Source organism: Thalassophryne amazonica, chromosome 9 (assembly GCF_902500255.1).
Source record: "Thalassophryne amazonica chromosome 9, fThaAma1.1, whole genome shotgun sequence".
Classification (NCBI taxonomy): Eukaryota; Metazoa; Chordata; class Actinopteri; order Batrachoidiformes; family Batrachoididae; genus Thalassophryne; species Thalassophryne amazonica.
Window position 1 is genome coordinate 47,662,133 of NC_047111.1, and position 19,228 is coordinate 47,681,360.

Consider the following 19,228-nt stretch of genomic DNA (forward strand, 5'->3'; position numbering starts at 1 on the left):
CGCTAATCCTCTGTCATGCATTTCCAAACTTCTTCATGTGACAACACTCCATAAGAATTCTCAAAGTCAATAAACTCCAAATGCATGACTTTCTGTTGTTCCTCTCCCTGGAATAAAGCCAAACTGCTCCTTCCCTCTGGTGGTTTCTTTACACAGGCTTCTCACTGCAACTCTTGAGTTGGCAAACTGTTTGAGCAGAAACAGAGGAAGCCTGGGAGCCCTCTTTGTGTTTGTTTTTCAACGTCAGTGTTCTTCTGAGTCTTACTGATAATTTATTTGAGTCAATGTTGTCTTCATCAAAAATCCATTTAATAGAGCTGAAAACAGATTAGTCACAGTTATACACTCACTGGCCACTTCCTTAAGTACACATAGACATTACCTGGTTGGACCTCTTTTGCCTTCAGAAATCTCTGAACTGCTGTGATTGTTCATGGTGTACATTCAACAAGGTATTGGAACATCCCTCTTATTTTGGTCCACATTGGCCTGATAGGCTCACACAGGTGCCCCATCCTGAATTATTGGTACAGTGCACAATGTAACCATGCTTACATGTTGTTTTCATCAAATTCCGATTTTGGCGCAGCAGGGCAATCAGACCAGGCAGTGGTTTTCCAATCTTCCATTTACACCCAGACAATTGCCACTCACTTGATGGTTCTTCTTTTTTGGACTATTTTTCGTAGACCCTACAGATGGTTGTGCAGTAATATCTCAGATCAGTAGTTTCGGAAACGCCTGCATCCAACCTCTTTAGTATCAGTTACCACGTAACATTCAAATTCACTTAAATCACCTTTCTTCCACATTCTGATGTCTGATTTGAACTTCAGCAGATTCTCTCTATCTGTATCTAAATGATTGTGTTTCTCCCGTATTACTGACTGGTGAGCCAATGAAGTGGCCGGTAAGAATCTTTCAGTTAATCACTTGTTATCCATCAGTGTTTCTGTCACTGCAGTCATTTTATTTTTGCACAGCATTTCTTCACCTTATTGGAGGCGTCTTCAGAGTGTACCCCGCCCCTCACCCAGTGACTCATGGGATAGGCTCCAGTGACCCTTAATTGAAGTAAACAGGAATAGAATATGGTAAATGGACTGCATTTATATAACGCTTTTCCATCTGCATCAGATGCTCAAGGCGCTTTACAAATAATGCCTCACATTCACCCTGATGTGAGGGTGCTGCCATACAAGGTGCTCACTACTCACCGGGAGCAACTAGGGATTAAAGACCTTGCCCAAGGGATCCCCCCCCCAGTCAGGCTGGGATTTGAACCGAGGATTCTCTGGTCTGTCTCAAGCCCAACGCTTAACCACGGGACCACCACCTCCCCTAAAATGAAAATGAATGAATTTCTTCAGTCAGCAACCAATATTGTTTCTTATTGACCTTTCTCAATGTCTCACAGGCTTTCTTTAAGACACAACTTGCTCCGGCTGAAATCGAGTCATTACACTGACTTGTCTCCAGTTTCTGTTCATGCACTTATTTGTTCCAAGAGGGTGGCAAAGTTATCAGATTTGAGGTTAATACATACATACAGTTGTTTAAAATAATAGCAGTGTGTTTTTAAAAAGTAAAGCTGAAGTTTTTTTGACTGCTGAATATTCCTTTCTGTAAAGTAACAACAATTTTGATAAATTTTTCTTTATCTTTTGTTTTGGAATAAAGTGTGCAGCGTTCTCAATACATTTGTGTGTATGGAAATAACTATTATAAGGATTTTCAGCTTTACTCACTTTTTTAACCACGCTGCTATTATTTTGAAACTTTTTTTGGGGTGGGCGGGTGCTGTGAAGTATTGTACTCAAGATAATGTGAGTTGATAACAATTTATGTTCCGTCTGGATAACCAAACCAATACAGGGTAGATGCCATGAAATTGACCTTTGTCACCATTTTTGCTGTTTTTACTTCGTAACTCTAACATTGTCACAGATAGTCCAAACTATACCTTTTTGGAATCTTTATGCTCAGACAAATAATGTGGTATAGTTTTCAGTATGATTGGAGCATCTTTTAGTTTTGACCCCTGTGTAATTTGTCAATTGACCTCTACCTGACTGCCTTTTGAAAATTCAAATGGCCATTCAGTTTTTTCAAAAAGTTAATGTCTAAGGACTATTTGTTCTGAATTTGTTGCTTCTATCACCATGAGCCCTGGTCCCAATGGGCCTCAAGGCCCGGGGGACTTGTTTATTTTTGTTCTAAGATCTGTTGGGAAATTATTTCACAAATCTCATGTCAACCTTTTTTTGACTGTCTTCTTGTAGCTGATTTTGGAGTATCTGCAAAAAACACCAAAACCTTGCAAAGAAGAGATTCTTTCATTGGGACACCATACTGGTAAGATAATGCTTCCCTCATCATCTTTCCATGGTGCTGGGGGGCTGCATGTAAGCTGTATAAGCACTGAAATATACTTCCAGGTAAAAAAAAAAAAGCTTTAGCCTTGAGTCAGCATGCTTTCTTTCTTACTGTCTTCTGTGCTGACATTACAAGATGGCTTTATTATTATCATCATCATTTAATTAATTTATTTTTGTAATTTGGTGTGTTTGCAACAAATAATATTTTTTAAAATAATAGCCATTGTGGTATTGTTAAATTATAATTTAGTAAAATAAATAAATAAATAAATGGCAATAATCCAGCCCTACCTGTAATAGTGACTTGAGAACTTCTAAGGTTTTCCTACATTTGTGAAGCTAACTGTGCAGATCGTTGAAATCCCTTGTATAACTTAGTTGTAGCTGCTCCCATAAGTCAAAGAGCGAGGCTCAATCCTTTTATCATCATCAAACAAACCTGTAGGGGATTTGTGAAATGATTTTTAGTGGTTTTCTTGAATAAATGGGAAAAGTCACCTATAAAGGCTTTCTGGTGGACCTTGTTCCTGTATCTGTGTGAATACACTCGGCTGCAGTTAAATATTGACTTGAAGAGGTCATAATCCATCAGGATTACCCTCCTGCACTGTGAAAACATGACCACACCCTCACATTACACAGTACTGACGCATCCTGTGAAAAATCTTGCCACTAATATTATTTTATACATTTTCTGAATGCACTGATTCACAAAGCCTTAAAGTAATTTTGTCCTTGTGTGTGACTAAATCTCAGAGCTCAGACAGAAGTGTGCTTTATGTTGACACATGCAAAACAGTATCGAGACAAATCCTACCCAATCTCCTGATGAGTGATTACTCAGCGGTAGATAAATTTTACAGCTGTGATAGAAACACGGAGGATATAAACATATGGGGTGTGTCTTTTCCTATTGGGTGTGTGTGTATGTGGGGGGGGTGCTGAACATGTTGATTCTTCGGAAACATTAAAGATTTTCTGACATTTTATGGACCAAAAACAGCTTGATTAATCAAGAAAATAATCAAGTTAATAGCAGTTAAATAATTTAGTTGCAGCCCTACTTGTTATTAAGTTTGTTTTTGTTGGTTTTTTAACTCTCGCGCCGCTGAATATCTGCGATGCTTCTGGTTGATCCTGAATCACCAGAATATAGGCTACTTAAAAAATAAAAAAAAATAGAGCTCCTTTTTGACACAGAGTCAGCACAGGCAACAGACCTAAAATTATATTACCACATTGTATGGTATTTTTGGTGGTAATGATATAAATGACCATATGAAAATGGCACCAATTCATCACATGTAACTGTGGCCAAAGTCCACCCGACTTCCGTAAAGATTTTGTGTGAGGTGCAGATAGAATTTTTGGTTGTTGGAAGTTAAAAAAAAAAAAGAAAAAAAAAGCTGCCTGCCTTTGAAAGCCCTGTCAATTAGTTGTCAGTGGGGGGGGAAACCAGTTGTTTTAGATTCTTTCTACCCCACTTTAGGAGTATGAGAATGCAAACACAAAAATCATACAACATTGCACAATAGAACACTAATACAGTTCCAACAGGTTCCTTGCAGTAAACAATTATAAAATGCAAGCACTAAATTGTGACTATTGGAACAATGGTTGTCCTGGTGTATCGTTGACACTTTCCTGGATATTTATTTATTTAGAAAACATAATGTGTTTTCACTGTTTCATTTGGTTTAATTGATCTTTGTGCACAATAATTAAATAACTGCCATGCTTGTTGTCACTCCGCATGAGCTACACACATGCAGCATGCATGAAAACAAGTCAACAACTGCATTGTTAATGTCACGGAATGACCATTTCCTATTGCAGGGAGAATTTCTATGGAAATATCAATAATAATAATATAACATGGCCAGTCTCAAATGATTTGCATCTGTGACTCTTAAGTGCAACATCTTTGCTGCACAATGCAGTTGAACCATGACAAAATAACAGAGGAAATTTAAGAGTTTAACATTGGCATCAAACATCTGGAAAGGCAGAAGAATTTCAGTACAGTGGTCCCTCGTTTATCGCGGGAGTTAACGTTCTAAAAATAGCCCGCAATAGGCAAAATCCGTGAAGTAGTCAGCGTTTTTTTTTTTTTTACAATTATAGACATTTTAAGGCTGTAAAACCCCTCACTACACACTTTATACACTTTTCTCAAACAGGCATTAACATTTTCTCACTTTTCTCTTGTTTGTAAACACTCTCAAAGTTCAAACCTTAGTAGAAAAACAAGACCAACCTGTTTTCAGGCCCAAACATTTGTTTGAGAAATAAAAAGAACGTTTTCCAATAAATAATTATGATGGCTTTTAGAACTAACAAATTTAATTTTAATGATCAACCTACGAGGTTGGACACATAAGAAATTATTAATAGTGACTGACCAGTATTTCACAGTTCCTCTGATTGCGCCTCTTCGTCCTGGCGCCGCGCCTCTGTCGCGCCTTTTTCCACGAAGTGACACTTTGGTACAGGTGTCTTTTTCCGAGTAAAGAACACAGTTATGGGTAGTTGTTGGTGCTCTTTTTTCTTCTGGGCGAGAAGATTCTTCTAAACAGACACGCAGAACACAATGCGCATACTCTCCCTTCGCGGTGCCGCGACCAGCCTGCTTGATGAGGACGCAGAACACAATGCGCTGTAAAACTGCGTTATAGCGAGGGACCACTGTATTCAGAAACAAGATGTTATGCCAACAGTCTGAAATTTCCTGGCTTCTTCTTCTGGGCTTTTTTCTACACTGGAAAAAAAAAGCCCACTTTAAATATAAATAAGAATATAGATGTTTAAAATGTATTTTGGCCATTATATTCCACAACCAATCAAACAACTCAAGTTTGAAATATTTTTACTGTAATCATATTTGCTGCACTTGCTGTCTGCTGGCCCTTTAAACCACCCACTTTTAATGTACACTGAAGAATACATATAATATGAGTTCAGAGTTATTCTTAAAGATGTACTGCTGTGGTCCGTAAGGCGTGTGTTTGTCTTGTTTCTTTTCACAGGATGGCTCCAGAGGTGGTAATGTGTGAGACCATGAAGGATGCTCCGTATGACTACAAAGCTGATATCTGGTCTCTGGGAATCACCCTGATCGAACTGGCTCAGATCGAAACCACCACACCATGAGCTCAACCCCATGAGGGTCCTGCTGAAGATCGCCAAGTCGGACCCTCCCACCCTGGACCAGCCCAAGAAATGTGGAGAAGGCTTATATTTGTGCATGCACATGTGAGAGAAAGAACATACTGTTGAGGGGAAATACAGTTTAAATGCAGTTTGTACAGTGCTAGAACAGGATAATTATGTATTTTGTTCTTGGTGCAACCATACATGCCTTTGTACTTCAACAGTAGATCTTATCTTCCATCTTGATTTCATCCGATCAGTCAGTTTTGTGGAATGAGCGTCCTAAAAATTTGTACGCTCTGGACATGTCGCATTCTCCTCCGTCCGCTCTGCCCATCCTACATTTTAACTTTTTGCAAAACTACCTCGAAGAAAGAACTTTGTATTAAAGTGGTTCCAGAGCTGCAGGCCTCATCAGCTGCTGAGGGAAGTAAAAATTTGAACCTCACTTGTCATTGCTGTTGAAATCTTTAAGAAACACGTCTTTGCACAGTTGTGACCTTACCATGCCAACGCTGCATTCTACAAACCTTCTGCATACTTTGTCTTTATTTCCTCCCACTTTCTTCTTTTCATTGTCTTGTTTTTTGATTATTGCCCTTTTCATGTGTTCCTGAAAGGTCACCAGAGTTTAATGACTTCCTGAAGAGAGCGCTGGATAAAAATCAAGAAACCCGGCCAAGCGCGGCACAGCTCCTAGGGGGAGGTCATAACAGCGTGCGCCGCTATAACTCAGGGAAAACTGTGCAGTGCAGCAAATTGTTATATGATATTGTCCTTTCTCTGTCCACTCTGGCATGTAGAGCCTTTTATTCTTCTACTGAGTGGCCTGAATGGAGTGATCTGTGCCAGGGGACGTGAGCAGTGTCCTGTGAGGGGCACTGGTACACCAGTGGGATTATAGAACATGTACAGGAGATTGCAAGTGTGCAAGACTGAACAAGAAGCAAGCCAGTTGTAGGGCTTCAGTATGTTCACAGAAATCATGCTGTCAGAGAAAAACTGTGGTGACTAAGCAAGATCCACAAACAGAACTTTTCCTTTTTTCTGGTTTCACTTCTGCTACTGTCCATTATAATTTCATGATTTTTACTGTTACCACTATGGGGCAAAGCACATAATTTGTCTTTACATTAGGCTTTTTCATTATGTCCATGTTACCTGAGCAGTATGTTACCAGATAGCCACAACTACGTTGATTTGAAAAGTTGATAAACCTGGCTATTAATAAAATGTCATATTTTCTTGCAATAAATTTCACTCTCCCACTCTAATATTTTTCTGTACACAGGAGGTATTAACTTTAAACATGGTTTGAAGCAAAAAACACAGCCTGCTAATACAGCTTTCACAATACTTTGAGACAAAAAACTCTTAATAATAATATTAATTACGAACACCAATCAGACACCCCAACTTTAACAGAACATTTGCACAGTGGGTCAAACATGGTGGCTCAGTCATTAGCACTGTTGCCTCATGGCGAGAAAAACCTAGGATCACTTCCCAGCCGTGGCCTCTGTGTGGAGTTTGCATGTTCTCCTTGTGCTCCGGCTTCCTCCCACATCAAAAGACATGCAGGTTAGGTGGATTGATGACTCTAAAATACACCATGAGTGACTGTGTGTGTGTGTCTGTCTTATGTGGCCCTGCGATTGGACTGGTCACCTGACTGGGGTTTGCCCCACCTCTCGTTCATTGACTGCTGGGATAGGCTTCATCTCCCCCATGACCCTAAATTTGAATAAGCTGACATGGAAAATGGAGTTTGTATGGTGGTTAGTGAGCGGTTTTCACGCATGGCGAACGCAACACCTTTTAAAATGTGCAATATGTATGTGTACCACTGCCGCCTCCCTATAGGTGGAGCATGTATAATACTGTTTGTGACCTGGGTGTAACAAATCAGCCTCAGCACACCCTCTTCTAGTTATCAAACAACCTATCAGGCTAGATTTTGATTCAGGGGGTAATTTACCATATTTTTCCAGAGTATGTTGCACTGGAGAATAAGTTGCAGTTTAAAAAAAAAAAAAAAGCCTCATGAAGAAATACTCATGTACAAATAACACATTTTTTCTGCTTCATCACGTCTAATTTGGGATTTTTCTGCATTGGTTGTAGTGTATTTTTATTATGATATTTATTCTTTTATTATTCATTGTTTCATTCTGTATAAATAGTTATTACTATTTTTTTTATAATAAATGTTTTTTAATTATCATTATTATAATTATTCAAGTCACACCAGATTATAAGTCCCAGGACCTCTCAAACTAGTAAAAGAAGAAAAACTTATATGATGGAAAATATAGTAATAATTTTTGGATTTGTCTCTGCAAACATAGTATGAATAATGTTTTTAAAGTCTTTTAAAGTACTAATTTCTTACGGTGCAGTCGTGTTCGTCAGATTGCGTAAATGCTAAATGTCACGTCCCTCCTCCAATGCTGGGAATGAAGGCAATGCCAAATGTACAAATCACATCTCTTTGAATTGCTGTTTGCTCCAAAATCAAGTCACTCCCCATGTAAGCTAATGTTAAAATGTCCGGGTTACGGCAGATATAAACATGTTTACAGCCTGCCTACCCCCCCTCCAAAAAAAAAAGAATGAATAAATAAAGACATTAGGGTTTTAGTCGCTATAGCTAGTGAGAATGTTCATGGACCACTGTGTGGAGTGCCTTATTAATTCATTCATTCATTCATAAGTTTAAGCTATTTAAGCCATAAAGGTATGAATAATTAGAGGTGTGATCACTCTGAATGACAACCATTGTCCATCATGCTATCAGAAGCCTTTGCTATGCTAGGACTGATTGTTCTTTCTGAGCATGTTATTCCAAATATCTGAGATAATGATTTGCCGTGCAGTTAATTGTTCAAACAGACCATTTAAGAAGTCTATTTCTGTTGAGTGAAATTTCAGTGTTATTTGTATATTAGCACCGAGAGCACAAATAAACAGGTATCCACAACTTGATGTTCCGCCACAGTAAGTGAGGCAATATGTCATTTTTTTTTAAATATATATCTGTACCCTAACTGCCAGTTCTGGAAACCACTGCACTGTGTACAAACAATGTTAATAAACCACTGAAATTAAGATTGGCATGTTGGCCTGTAGTTTTTTTTTTTTTTTTTTTTTTTTTTTAACTCCAAGATGGGGGGGTGGTAGCAGGTTTGAGCTTTTATTCTTCCCACCCAAGTCATGCCAGTCTTGCCCAGGCCTCACAACTTACACATTTATGGGTTGACCGGGCACTGCCATGATGGCGATCTCTGGAACCACTGCATTTCACCGCATTTGCACTTCAAACTAGTTCTTTAGAAATCCTGTGGGTGATGTCATGGACGGTTTGTCCAGCACTTACACATAGATTCAGTCTGGTGCCACTGACACACAGCTAAAATGGGTACAGAAATGTTCAATGATAAGACAGTGGACATAAAGAATTACAAAGGAGGGACCATTTTTTAACAGTACTGTCACAGAAGGGTTTCAGTAAATGATCTTGCGAGGGGAAGAAAGTAAGATAGAATGTTAACAGGGTGTGGATCAAATGCAAGAGCGTGGCGTGTATTAAAATTCAACAGCCGCAGTTTCCTGCCTGTGTCCCGCCGCTGAGGGAATGCCAGCTATTTTACATTTTTGGTCCCACCAATAACGTGTAGATTTCACCGAGCTCACCACCTCTGGCCAATTAGAGAGCTGCAGAGATGAATATCCTGGACCCGGGCCTGCTGGGAATTCTGCATGTGTTCTCCAGTGGGGAGGAGAGAGACGGGCGCGGTTCAGCTTTTGGTGCCGTGCTGGAAGTTTTAGATGTTTATCGTGCCTGCTGCTCCAAACAGCCGTCAGATAGCACATACTACAGCTAGCTTCTCAGTCATGGAATTAAATTCTGTGACGGACATCAAAGAATTTCTGCCTGCTGCAAATTACCGTCACAGTGTGTGACACAGGTTTGGTCAAAGCTGATCGTTGGATGATGTGGATGTTTTTAACAGATGTAGTGTAGCAGGCAAAGAGGAAGACAGAAATGCATCATGTGTAAGAGGATTTAGATCAATACTTGCACATATTTCTAATAATGAGGCTGGTGCTTCGGGAGCTTAAGCGTCTATCTCGCTTTCTTGTCTTCTTTCTGTCCCACTTGAGTGGAATGTATACAAACACAGTGATACAGTATCAGTCATCAGCGCTGCTGAGAAACCATCTGGATGACTCGATACACGGCTGCTCTTCCCACTTTGTTCCTCATGGTTGGGATTTATTTTTTTGCCTGTTTGTTCTATTCCTTTATAAGATGTTTTCTTGCTTCCTTCCTGGGTTCTGTGTGTGATTGTTGTGTGCCTTTTATGTCGGTTAACCATGTCGGGCGAGGGATTTGTAGTGGTCCCAAATAGTGATTTCAGCTCCACTTCCAATGGTTTCGTATAACTTTTGAAGTAAGGGTCAAATCTTCAAGGACCACATTTTTCCATCATCCATCCATTCTCAAAACTCACTTCTTCCAGTTAAGGATCACAGGACGCTGAAGCCTATCCTATATGTATTTTGAACAGCTTAAAGTAACTATTTTTGTTTTTATAGCTTGATAAAATAGTTCCTAGCTGTAAAACTATGTGGTTGATTTAATGTTAATGGATCACATGAGCTCTGCTGTGTGCGCGCACTTGAGGCCGTGACTCATCACACTCCAAAGGAGCATTTAGGCAGAAGCCAGGTCACAAAAGAATGATTTTGTTCTTATTTTTATTTATTTATTTTTCAGTCAAAAATGGATGAACACAAAGTTAAAGTTCGGATGACTGTGTGAAAGTGGCTGTGTTTAAAGCCGTGGAAGAAATAACTCCAGCGAAGCCACTAAAAGCAGCACAGAGCTGTGCAGCAACACAGAACAAGAGCACGCAAAAGACCAATTTTGAAGACATAACACAAAATTAAGTTGTATCACGGTGACTTGTAAGCTACGGAAGAAAAGAAGAATTTTTTTTTTTTTTTTTTTTTGAGTGATCCACATGAGTTGCGGCAGTAGGTGTATGTAATTAAAGTGGCCACCTCATTGTGTATGCAGAATGGCAGCGTGCATCCAAAAGAGTGATTTTTGCAGAAATAATGGACGAAAACAAAGTTAAAAGTGGGAACACGGTGTGTGATTAAAGCCAGCGAGGAGCACAGAGGTGGCTGTCCAGGAACCCTTGGTTCAGTTCTAGCTGGTCTGGTGCATTACAGGTGGACAGCAACCTGGCGCACAGCGCACAACCATGGGTCTGTACTGGAGCTTCTATTTTTGGACTGCATTAAAAAAAATATGACCTCTTTAAATGCTGTTGTGAACTGAAAACCCACACTTTAAAAGGACCAGGTGTGGCAGGGCTGGAGGTTTGGACCAAACCCATGCCTAAACGTGCGCCAACATCGCGTTATCACAGCGCTTTGTGGCTTAGCGTAGCTAATACGAGCCGTTCGAGGCTCTGACAGGTCGGTCATGGCTCATGAGAGGCTGCTACATGGCACATGTGGGGTGGCACAGAGAGGCACATAAAGGCACCTTAGTAGTGGATACGTGATAGATGAAAACGTGGGTCATTCTTCAAATAATTGTTGACGCACCCATGCGTGGCTCATTATTCATGGCTTATTATTCAGTGGGACCCAGGCTTAAGTCTTTGGAAGTGGGAGAAATTGGAGGGAGTTCATGGAAACACGGGGGGAACATGCAAATTTCACACAAAGGATCAGGTTGGTGCAAACCTGGGACGTTCTTACTGTGAGGCAACAGTGCAAACCACTAAGCCACCATGCTGCCCCGGCAGACTTTAAATTTGCCAAAATGCTCCAATTCTCATATTATTAAACTGGTTAACTTCACCACAGTGACTGACTTTTAAGAGCATGCTGTCATCACTACACAGGTAACCCAACCCTGCTTTGGTACCTCCTAAATGGGCTATATTGTTCACGTTTAACCTTTCCATGCCCAACCATGCATAGCAAACCTGAAATCGCTGTGTCTGAAGCAACATGACTCTTAAAAGGGATGGCATTAACTCCAGTGATCCATACGTATCCATTATCCCAGTCCAAAAACAACAAAAAAAACAAAAACCACCATTGCTGAATGGCAGTATTAATGTAGAAGTCCATTTTGACAGAAATAAATAAATCAATAAAAAAAATTAAATACAAATGTAGTTTTAAAAATTGTCAATATACACATAAAGAAAAACTCACTTCTGTCCACGCCGTGGAACCGTGAATCTGTATCCAAATAATGAATGTTTATCAGTGTAGTGGTAAGAATATTTGCAGGAGTGAAAATGTGGAACAAACCATTCAATGAGGCGAAGCAAGGTGTGTTAATTAAGGTAAATGTCTCCAATTTTGGGTAGAATTGATCAAATATCAAGACCACCCAGAAGCATATATTATGGTAACATTGAGTCATAAAGAAACAATTTGCATGAATCTGTGTTAAACCTGTATGGCAGAGGTGCTACATGCTCAGAATGTCCCTTTTTGTTAGCCCTTTGGGCCAAGGTCCACAGGAGTCATGACATAAGGATTCACAAGCGGTGTGCTGTCCAATGACTTTTCTGAAAACACGTTGAGAGATCTTTTCTCAAATTTGGTACAGACGATCTCTGGGGGACTTTCTGGTCATGCTAACCTAAACTTCCTCATTGAATCTCAGTGAGCCCCCCAGGCCCCCACAAAGGGCAAAAAGGAAAAAAAAAGGCAATTATTTACATAGTTCGATTTATTGCAGAAAGCCTTTAATAACTTTTCTCTAATTTTGATTGACTTTGATATTCATTGACATAGAATCATTCTAAAGGCACCCAAGACACCACAGGTTTTTTTTTAATGTCTTCTGATTTTCTAAAAAGCTATTTATTGAATTTTTGTACATAACTTGGGTGATTATCTGGCCATGGTCTTTCCAACTGATGGCCTGTGCACCCAGGTGGGTAAATTATTTCAAGCAAATAAATGGTAAATGGACTGCATTTATATAGGCCTTTTCCATCTGTATCAGATGCTCAAAGCGCTTTACAAGGATGCCTCACATTCACACCGACACACTCGCACACCAATGTCAGGGTGCTGCCATGCAAGGTGCACACCATACACTGTAAGCAACTAGGGGATTAAGGACCTTGCCCAAGGGCCCTTAGTGATTTTCTGGTTAGGCTGGGATTTGAACTGAGGATCCTCTGATCTGAAGCCCAACGCTTAACCACTAGACCATCACCTCCCCTACAATACACACAAATGACTTGCCTAATGCCACTTTCCCCATATTTGGTCAAATTTATTTTGTCCAAAGGACTTCAGGGACTCTCGACCCTGCTTTTTGATTTTTACTACAGTTGTGCAGCTTCAGGAGTGTCTTAACATTTCATGTCCAGACTTCTTTGGGCAGGTTTGAAAGTTACCTGTCAGAGCGTCGAGTTTACCTGCATCAGGTGGGTGTTTGTAGGACTGTGTGAGAGTAGAACCATGTAATAAAAGGCTAGATGGCACACTGCAGTCCTGAGTCATTAGGCACCAGCCGAGAGCTGAGTGTTGTTTGTCATTGGAGACGGTAAAAGCTGCAGCCTAATCTCATGCTGAAGAATGAGACCAGCACATAAAATGTGTAAGAGCACATATCCAGCACTGACTCAATTTATTATCCACCACTGCTGCTTCCTTTTGTCAGCTCTGCCAATTAAATTACAGTGTGAGTGCAAAGCATTTGAATAATAGATGATTGGTCTTTTATCTCCACTACTCAACTATGCTTTTAATTTCACCTGCCTTTTACTCCCCAGTAAAAGGCATATTTTCTCTGAGGTTACTAGACACGGCTTATTTTTAAGTCATTATGTCAGATTTGATAATGTTCTGTCATTGCACCATCAGTGGGAAGAGTTATGATGCAGAGCTGCTGCTGTTGTAGCTGTGGAGGAACAAGCAGATGGAGTTGGGAAAATTGAGTTTCCTTAATTTTTGTATCTTGTCATTGCTTGGTAGTGTCTGCCAAATATGCGCCATCTTGAAAAAGTGCAGTGCATATATCAGAGGTGAGAGTAAGTCACCATCAAGTCACTCTCAAGTCATGAATCAGCAAGTTCCAAGTCAAGTCTCAAGTCATAATGACCACCAAGTGTTTGCAAGCTGACTTGAGACTGTACTTGGGACTTGCAGATTGATGACTTGACAGTGACTTACTCCCACCTCTGGCATATATACAGCATTGCTATTTTTTGAGTAATCCACTTTGCTTTTTGTCCCCCATCACCCTGAAGGAAAGACATAGAAATGCCATCCATCTGAAACATTGTACTTTTTATAACTTTTCATAAATTTGAAACAAGTTCACCAAATTAAGAGGGAGGCATCCCTTGAAGGTCTAGGTCAGGTTCAGTGACAAGTGACCTTGGCCAAATATTGAATGTCACAGAGGCAAAACTAGTGTGTGATGAAGACTATGCTCTCAATAATCTTCCAAGGATTTCAGACAGGCTTATCAAATTTGCAGCAAACATGTATCCATTCAAGGTCTGGGCCAACTTCATTGATGTCTGACTTTGATTTTATTTGAGGGTCATAGGACCAAAATTATTCGCAGCACGGTACTTCCATTTACTTTCCAAATGAAAAACATGGGTTTGCCAAATTGGGACCAAGGATACACCTCATGAAGGTCTAGATCAAGTTCAGTGATGAGTGGGATTTAATTCAATTTGAAGCTTATATTGCCAGAAATTGTCTGTGTACTATGATTACTGACCTCTCTATACATTTACAGGGATTTCCTTTGCAGCAAGGATGTATCCCTTGAAAATCTATATCAGGTTCTGACTACAGCATTGTAGCCTTCAAATACTTTTTACTTTTTACTCAAATCTCCACATCTTTTCCCACACCTTTTCCAAATAGGTATGGGGCGACATACATTTCTACCATGGGCGACATAAGACCTTCCGGCCAATATTGCATTTGCACTGACTCCATGGTTGTTCTGTCTCCTGTATCCACAGCACCCTTTTGTGCGGTCAGTAATGTCGAACCGTCCACTGCTGGAACTAGTAGCTGAGGCCAAAGCTGAGGTCATGGATGAAATCGAGGACATCAGAGAGGAAGGAGACGATGATGATGCCATGGAGCTCACTGTGGTACCTCACCTGAATTTTTGCTGTCCCTTTGTTTTTCTTTCTTTATTCACAAAAGAAAGTGAGCTGGTGTGTGTGTGGGGGGTGATATTTCTCAAACCCTTGAGAGAATTATTGTGGGATTTTCCTGGCTGAAATTAGCTGTGACAGTTTTATGAAAACATTGGAAAATAAGTTCCTATGGAGATGTATTCTGTGTAGCTAGCATGCACCCCACCAGGCTAAAAGCCAGCCTCGATTAATCTCGGGGCCTTATCTATACAATCGTCTGCAAACGAATGTCTTTTCTTAAAGTTTGGAATTAAGGTAAATTGCTTAATTGTCAAAAAATGTTGCGAGCATGTTTTTGTCTTACTTACAGTATTTGCACCAAAACTACAAATTAAAACTTACTAGTTCGAGACGTCTGCAACTTATAGTCCAAGAGGCGACTTGTGTTCTGAAAAATCACAATTCCATGCATTTTCGTTGCAGTGGAAATGAGAAACACAACATTAAACTGTTTTGTTAGAGGAAAAAAAAAAAGAGCGACTGTGGGGAAGTTTCCTAACTGGGCTCAGTTACTTTCAACATGCATTTAAAACAGTTGGATCACACTTTAAGCATTCATTATACAAGTGATTGTGATGACATCAGTACTTTGACCTTCAGAGATAAACTACAGTAACAGTCATACTTACAGTGGGGAAAAAAGTATTTAGTCAGTCCCTGATTGTGCAAGGTCTCCTACTTAGAAAGATGAGAGCGGCTGTAATTTTTCAACATAGGTACACTTCAGTTATGAGAGACAAATGAGGAAAAATCCAGGAAATCATTGTAGGATTTTGAAATTTATTTGTGAATTATGGTGGAAAATAAGTATTTGGTCAATAACAAAGTTCAGCTCGATACTTTGTAACATAATCTTTGTTGGCAATGACAGAGGTCAAATGTTTCCTTTAAGTCTTCACCAGGTTTGCACACACTGTAGCTGGTATTTTGGCCCATCCTCCACGCAGATCTCCTCTAGAGCAGTGATGTTTTGGGGCTGGTACTGGGGCAGTACGGACTTTCAACTCCCTCCACAAATTTTCTACGGGGTTGAGGTCTGGAGATTGGCTTGGCCACTCCAGGTCCTTGAAATGCTTTTACGGAGCCACTCCTTTGTTGCCTGAGTGGTGTGTTTGGGATCATTGTCATGCTGGAAGACCCAGCCATGTTGCATCTTCAATGCTCTCAATGAAGGACAGAGGTTTTGTCTTAAAATCTCATGATACATGGCCACGTTCATTCTTCCCTTAACACGGATCAGTCGTCCTGATCCCTTTGCAGAAAACAGCCCCAAAGCATGATGTTCCACCCCATGCTTCACAGTAGATATGGTGTTCTTCGGTTGCACTCAGCATTCTTCTTCCTCCAAACACAACAAGTTGAGGTTTTTACTAAAAAGTTTTATTTTGGTTTCATCTAACCACATGATATTCTCCCAATCCTCTTCTGGATCATCCATATGCTCTCTGGCAAACTTCAGACGGCCTGGACATGTATTGGCTTAAGCAGGGGGACACGCCTTGCACTGCAGGATTTGATTCCCTCTGTGCATAGTGTGTAGCCTTTGTTACTTTGGTCCCAGCTCTCTGCAGGTCATTCATCAGGTCCCTCCGTGTAGTTCTGGGATTTTGCTCACTGTTCTCATGATCATTTTGACCCCACAGGATGAGATCTTCCGTGGAGCCCAGATCGAGGGAGATTACAATGGTCTGTATGTCTTTTCATTTTCTTACAGTTGCTCCCACAGTTGATTTATTCACACCAACTGCTTGATTATGTAGATTCACTCTTCCCAGCCTGGTGCACATCTACAATTTTCTTCCTGGTGTCCTTTGACAGCCCTTTGGTCTTGGTCATGGTTGAGTTTGGAGCCTGACTGTTTGAGGCTGTGGATAGGTGTCTTTTATACAGATGAGTTCCAACAGATGCCATTAATACAGTTAACAGGTGGAGGACAGAAAAGCTTCTTAAGAAGTTACAGGTTTGTGAGAGCCAGAAATCTTGCTTGTTTGTGGTGACCAAATACTTATTTTACACCATAATTTACAAATAAATTCTTTAAAAATCCTACAGTATGATTTCCTGGATTTTTTTTTTTTTTTTCTCATTTTGTTTCTCATAGTTGAAGTGTACCTATGTTGAAAATTAACAGACCCCTCTCATCTTTCTAAGTAGGAGAACTTACACAATCAGGAACTGACTAAATACTTTTTTACCCCACTGTATTTCAAGCAAATATGAATAGACATCTTTACCAAACAGCAAAAGATGCTGACGAAAGATGCCAACAACTGACTAAATGGACGTCTGTTCCCACTTGGTGCTGCAGTGCACAGCAGAGAAACAGAATATAAACTATAACAACTAAATGCTGTGGTGAGCTGGATTTGCACTGGACTCACCTTTTTGTTGTACTGCTGTCATTGACTTGAGGAATTGTTCCACATACTAAGAACTTCAAACCAGAACTAGAGTATTCTTAACTCACAAAAATAAAATAAAATTCAGAGGAGATTCTGTGTCTTAATGTGTGATGAGTTTCAATGACTTCAGGATATGAGTAATTAATGTCGCAGAAATATTAGTTGTCAAGCAAAAACAGCGTATTGTCTGTCAAATATTATTTGACAGTGAGTGAAAGTTTCTTCTTTCTTTCACTATTTGTTGTTCTGAGGCTCAGATGGTGAAGTTGAGGTTGATTGGGTTTCAAAAAGGTTCTTATCTCTTGTCACCAGCTGTGATAAAACGCATGCACACAAATTCACTCTGGCATGCATTCACCTGTGCACACAACCCCACACAGGAAAGCACATGCGCTTCCTTTACTTTTAAAGTTACTGCTTGCTCACTCATTTGAGGAACACTTCTTGGTAAACATGGCCTTTCCTGCCAAAACCCTGAAAGTCTGTGGCGCAGAATCCATTCATAAATCAAGAGGACATAATATTAGAAAGTGGCATCAGGGTGCAGTTTACCACCCTCATTAAAAACACAAAGGCATGTAAACCGGAACACTGGTGCTCACCCACACAGTGTGGGGTTAAATATAGGTGCTGCCTTAGGCCTAAATTCTGCAACAGAAAACAATCGCAGTGCCTGATGGAGTGAATTAAAGTTTGTCATTGTTCCGACTCTACAGCAGGAGCTGTTCCATTCACTACTGACTGATAGCCAGGAATGGACCTTGGGAATCACAACAGGACACTGTGACAAGACAATAAGCAAAGTGCACATCTCGAGCTGCGTGGTGCATTATGAGTAGGCTAAATTTTTCGACTACCAATCCACAAGCTATGGCGGCGGAAAGCAGCGAGGAGTGCTGTGATTTGGATTAATTCAACCGCTGGAAAGTTGACAACTTAAAGCGTTTTTGTCAGCTCCGCGAATTGCCTGTTAGAACCAGGACTGCGTATGGCAGTAGACAGAAACGGAAAGAAGAGCTGGCTGCCCTTGCGTATGCTGCATCTGTACAGAAACTACCGTTAGTGCCGACAAAGGAGCATGTTGACTGTGTACTCCAATAGGAGGGTGTCAGTTGTTAAATTTCGAGCAGGGATTGGAATCTGACGAGTCTTCCATGTGGAGCAGGTCTCCCCCTTCCATTCTTCCCCCCGGGCAAGCTTTTGTCTTGAAGACTCAAGCAAGTGGAGTGTGAGAGAGCGTGGGGGTGGTACCGTTCATCAGACAAGACAGTCATTTGTTGTTCTCTAAATGATCAGCTCCGACAAACTATCGCATTGAACCTCAGTTGTACTTTGTGCAGTTTATTAACCCACCGGTGAAGACTTGTGAATAAACATCGAGTGAGGTTTTGCCACATCTCTGCACTCAGGTAGAAACTGACCAAACATGGTAGTTTTTGCTTTTCATGCCCGGTTGTACGTGCGCTTTCAAGGTTCCGATGTTCCACCGGTGCCCTACTGACAGCATATGACCCGACTTCGCTGGGTTTTTCTCCTCTTTAAATCTGCTTCGGCTCCTTGGAAAAGGAAGATGCAGTTTTCTACAGGCTAATGGGCGGTGCCATATTGGCATATTTGTCTGAAGCCTTCCAAGGCTGGTGTCCCTACTATAGCATAAATAGATATTTATTTGTTCATACTGGGATTTTCTGCTGAGATAAACTGAGCATTGATTAAATATTTACTTTAAGGAGTGCCAGCCAGAGTGCAAAAAGAAAGGATGGTGAGAGTCTTCATTTGTTTATGAAACAGCGGAGATGTGTTGTGCTTTGGCTGAAAAGAGGCTCCCATGTGCTGTTCAACTTGTCCAGTGACAGCGGTGCTGCACGACCTGTAAAGTAATCATGTAAAGTAATCAGTTGATTAGTAGACATTTTAATGAGCGTAAATTAAAGTATCCCTTCCCCCATCAAACTTAATCACCCATCGTAATATTTTGCTGCAGGCATCTTGATTTTCCAGTTACCCCATCCTATTGTTTACTTATGTTTCTCTTCCGTAAATGTACTCACTCACAAGTCAGTGAATTGATTTCCAT

The 19,228-nt window shown here is 40.5% G+C and overlaps 1 protein-coding gene across 1 annotated transcript in view; it reads left to right on the plus strand.

The window, feature by feature from the left end:
- Window positions 1–19,228, plus strand: part of stk10 (serine/threonine kinase 10) — a 162,024-nt gene that overhangs the window by 107,172 nt on the left and 35,624 nt on the right. The window contains 5 exon segments of the mRNA XM_034178004.1: window positions 2,283–2,355; window positions 5,405–5,513; window positions 5,515–5,599; window positions 6,148–6,228; window positions 14,565–14,701. Coding sequence (XP_034033895.1) covers window positions 2,283–2,355; window positions 5,405–5,513; window positions 5,515–5,599; window positions 6,148–6,228; window positions 14,565–14,701 — 485 coding nt within the window.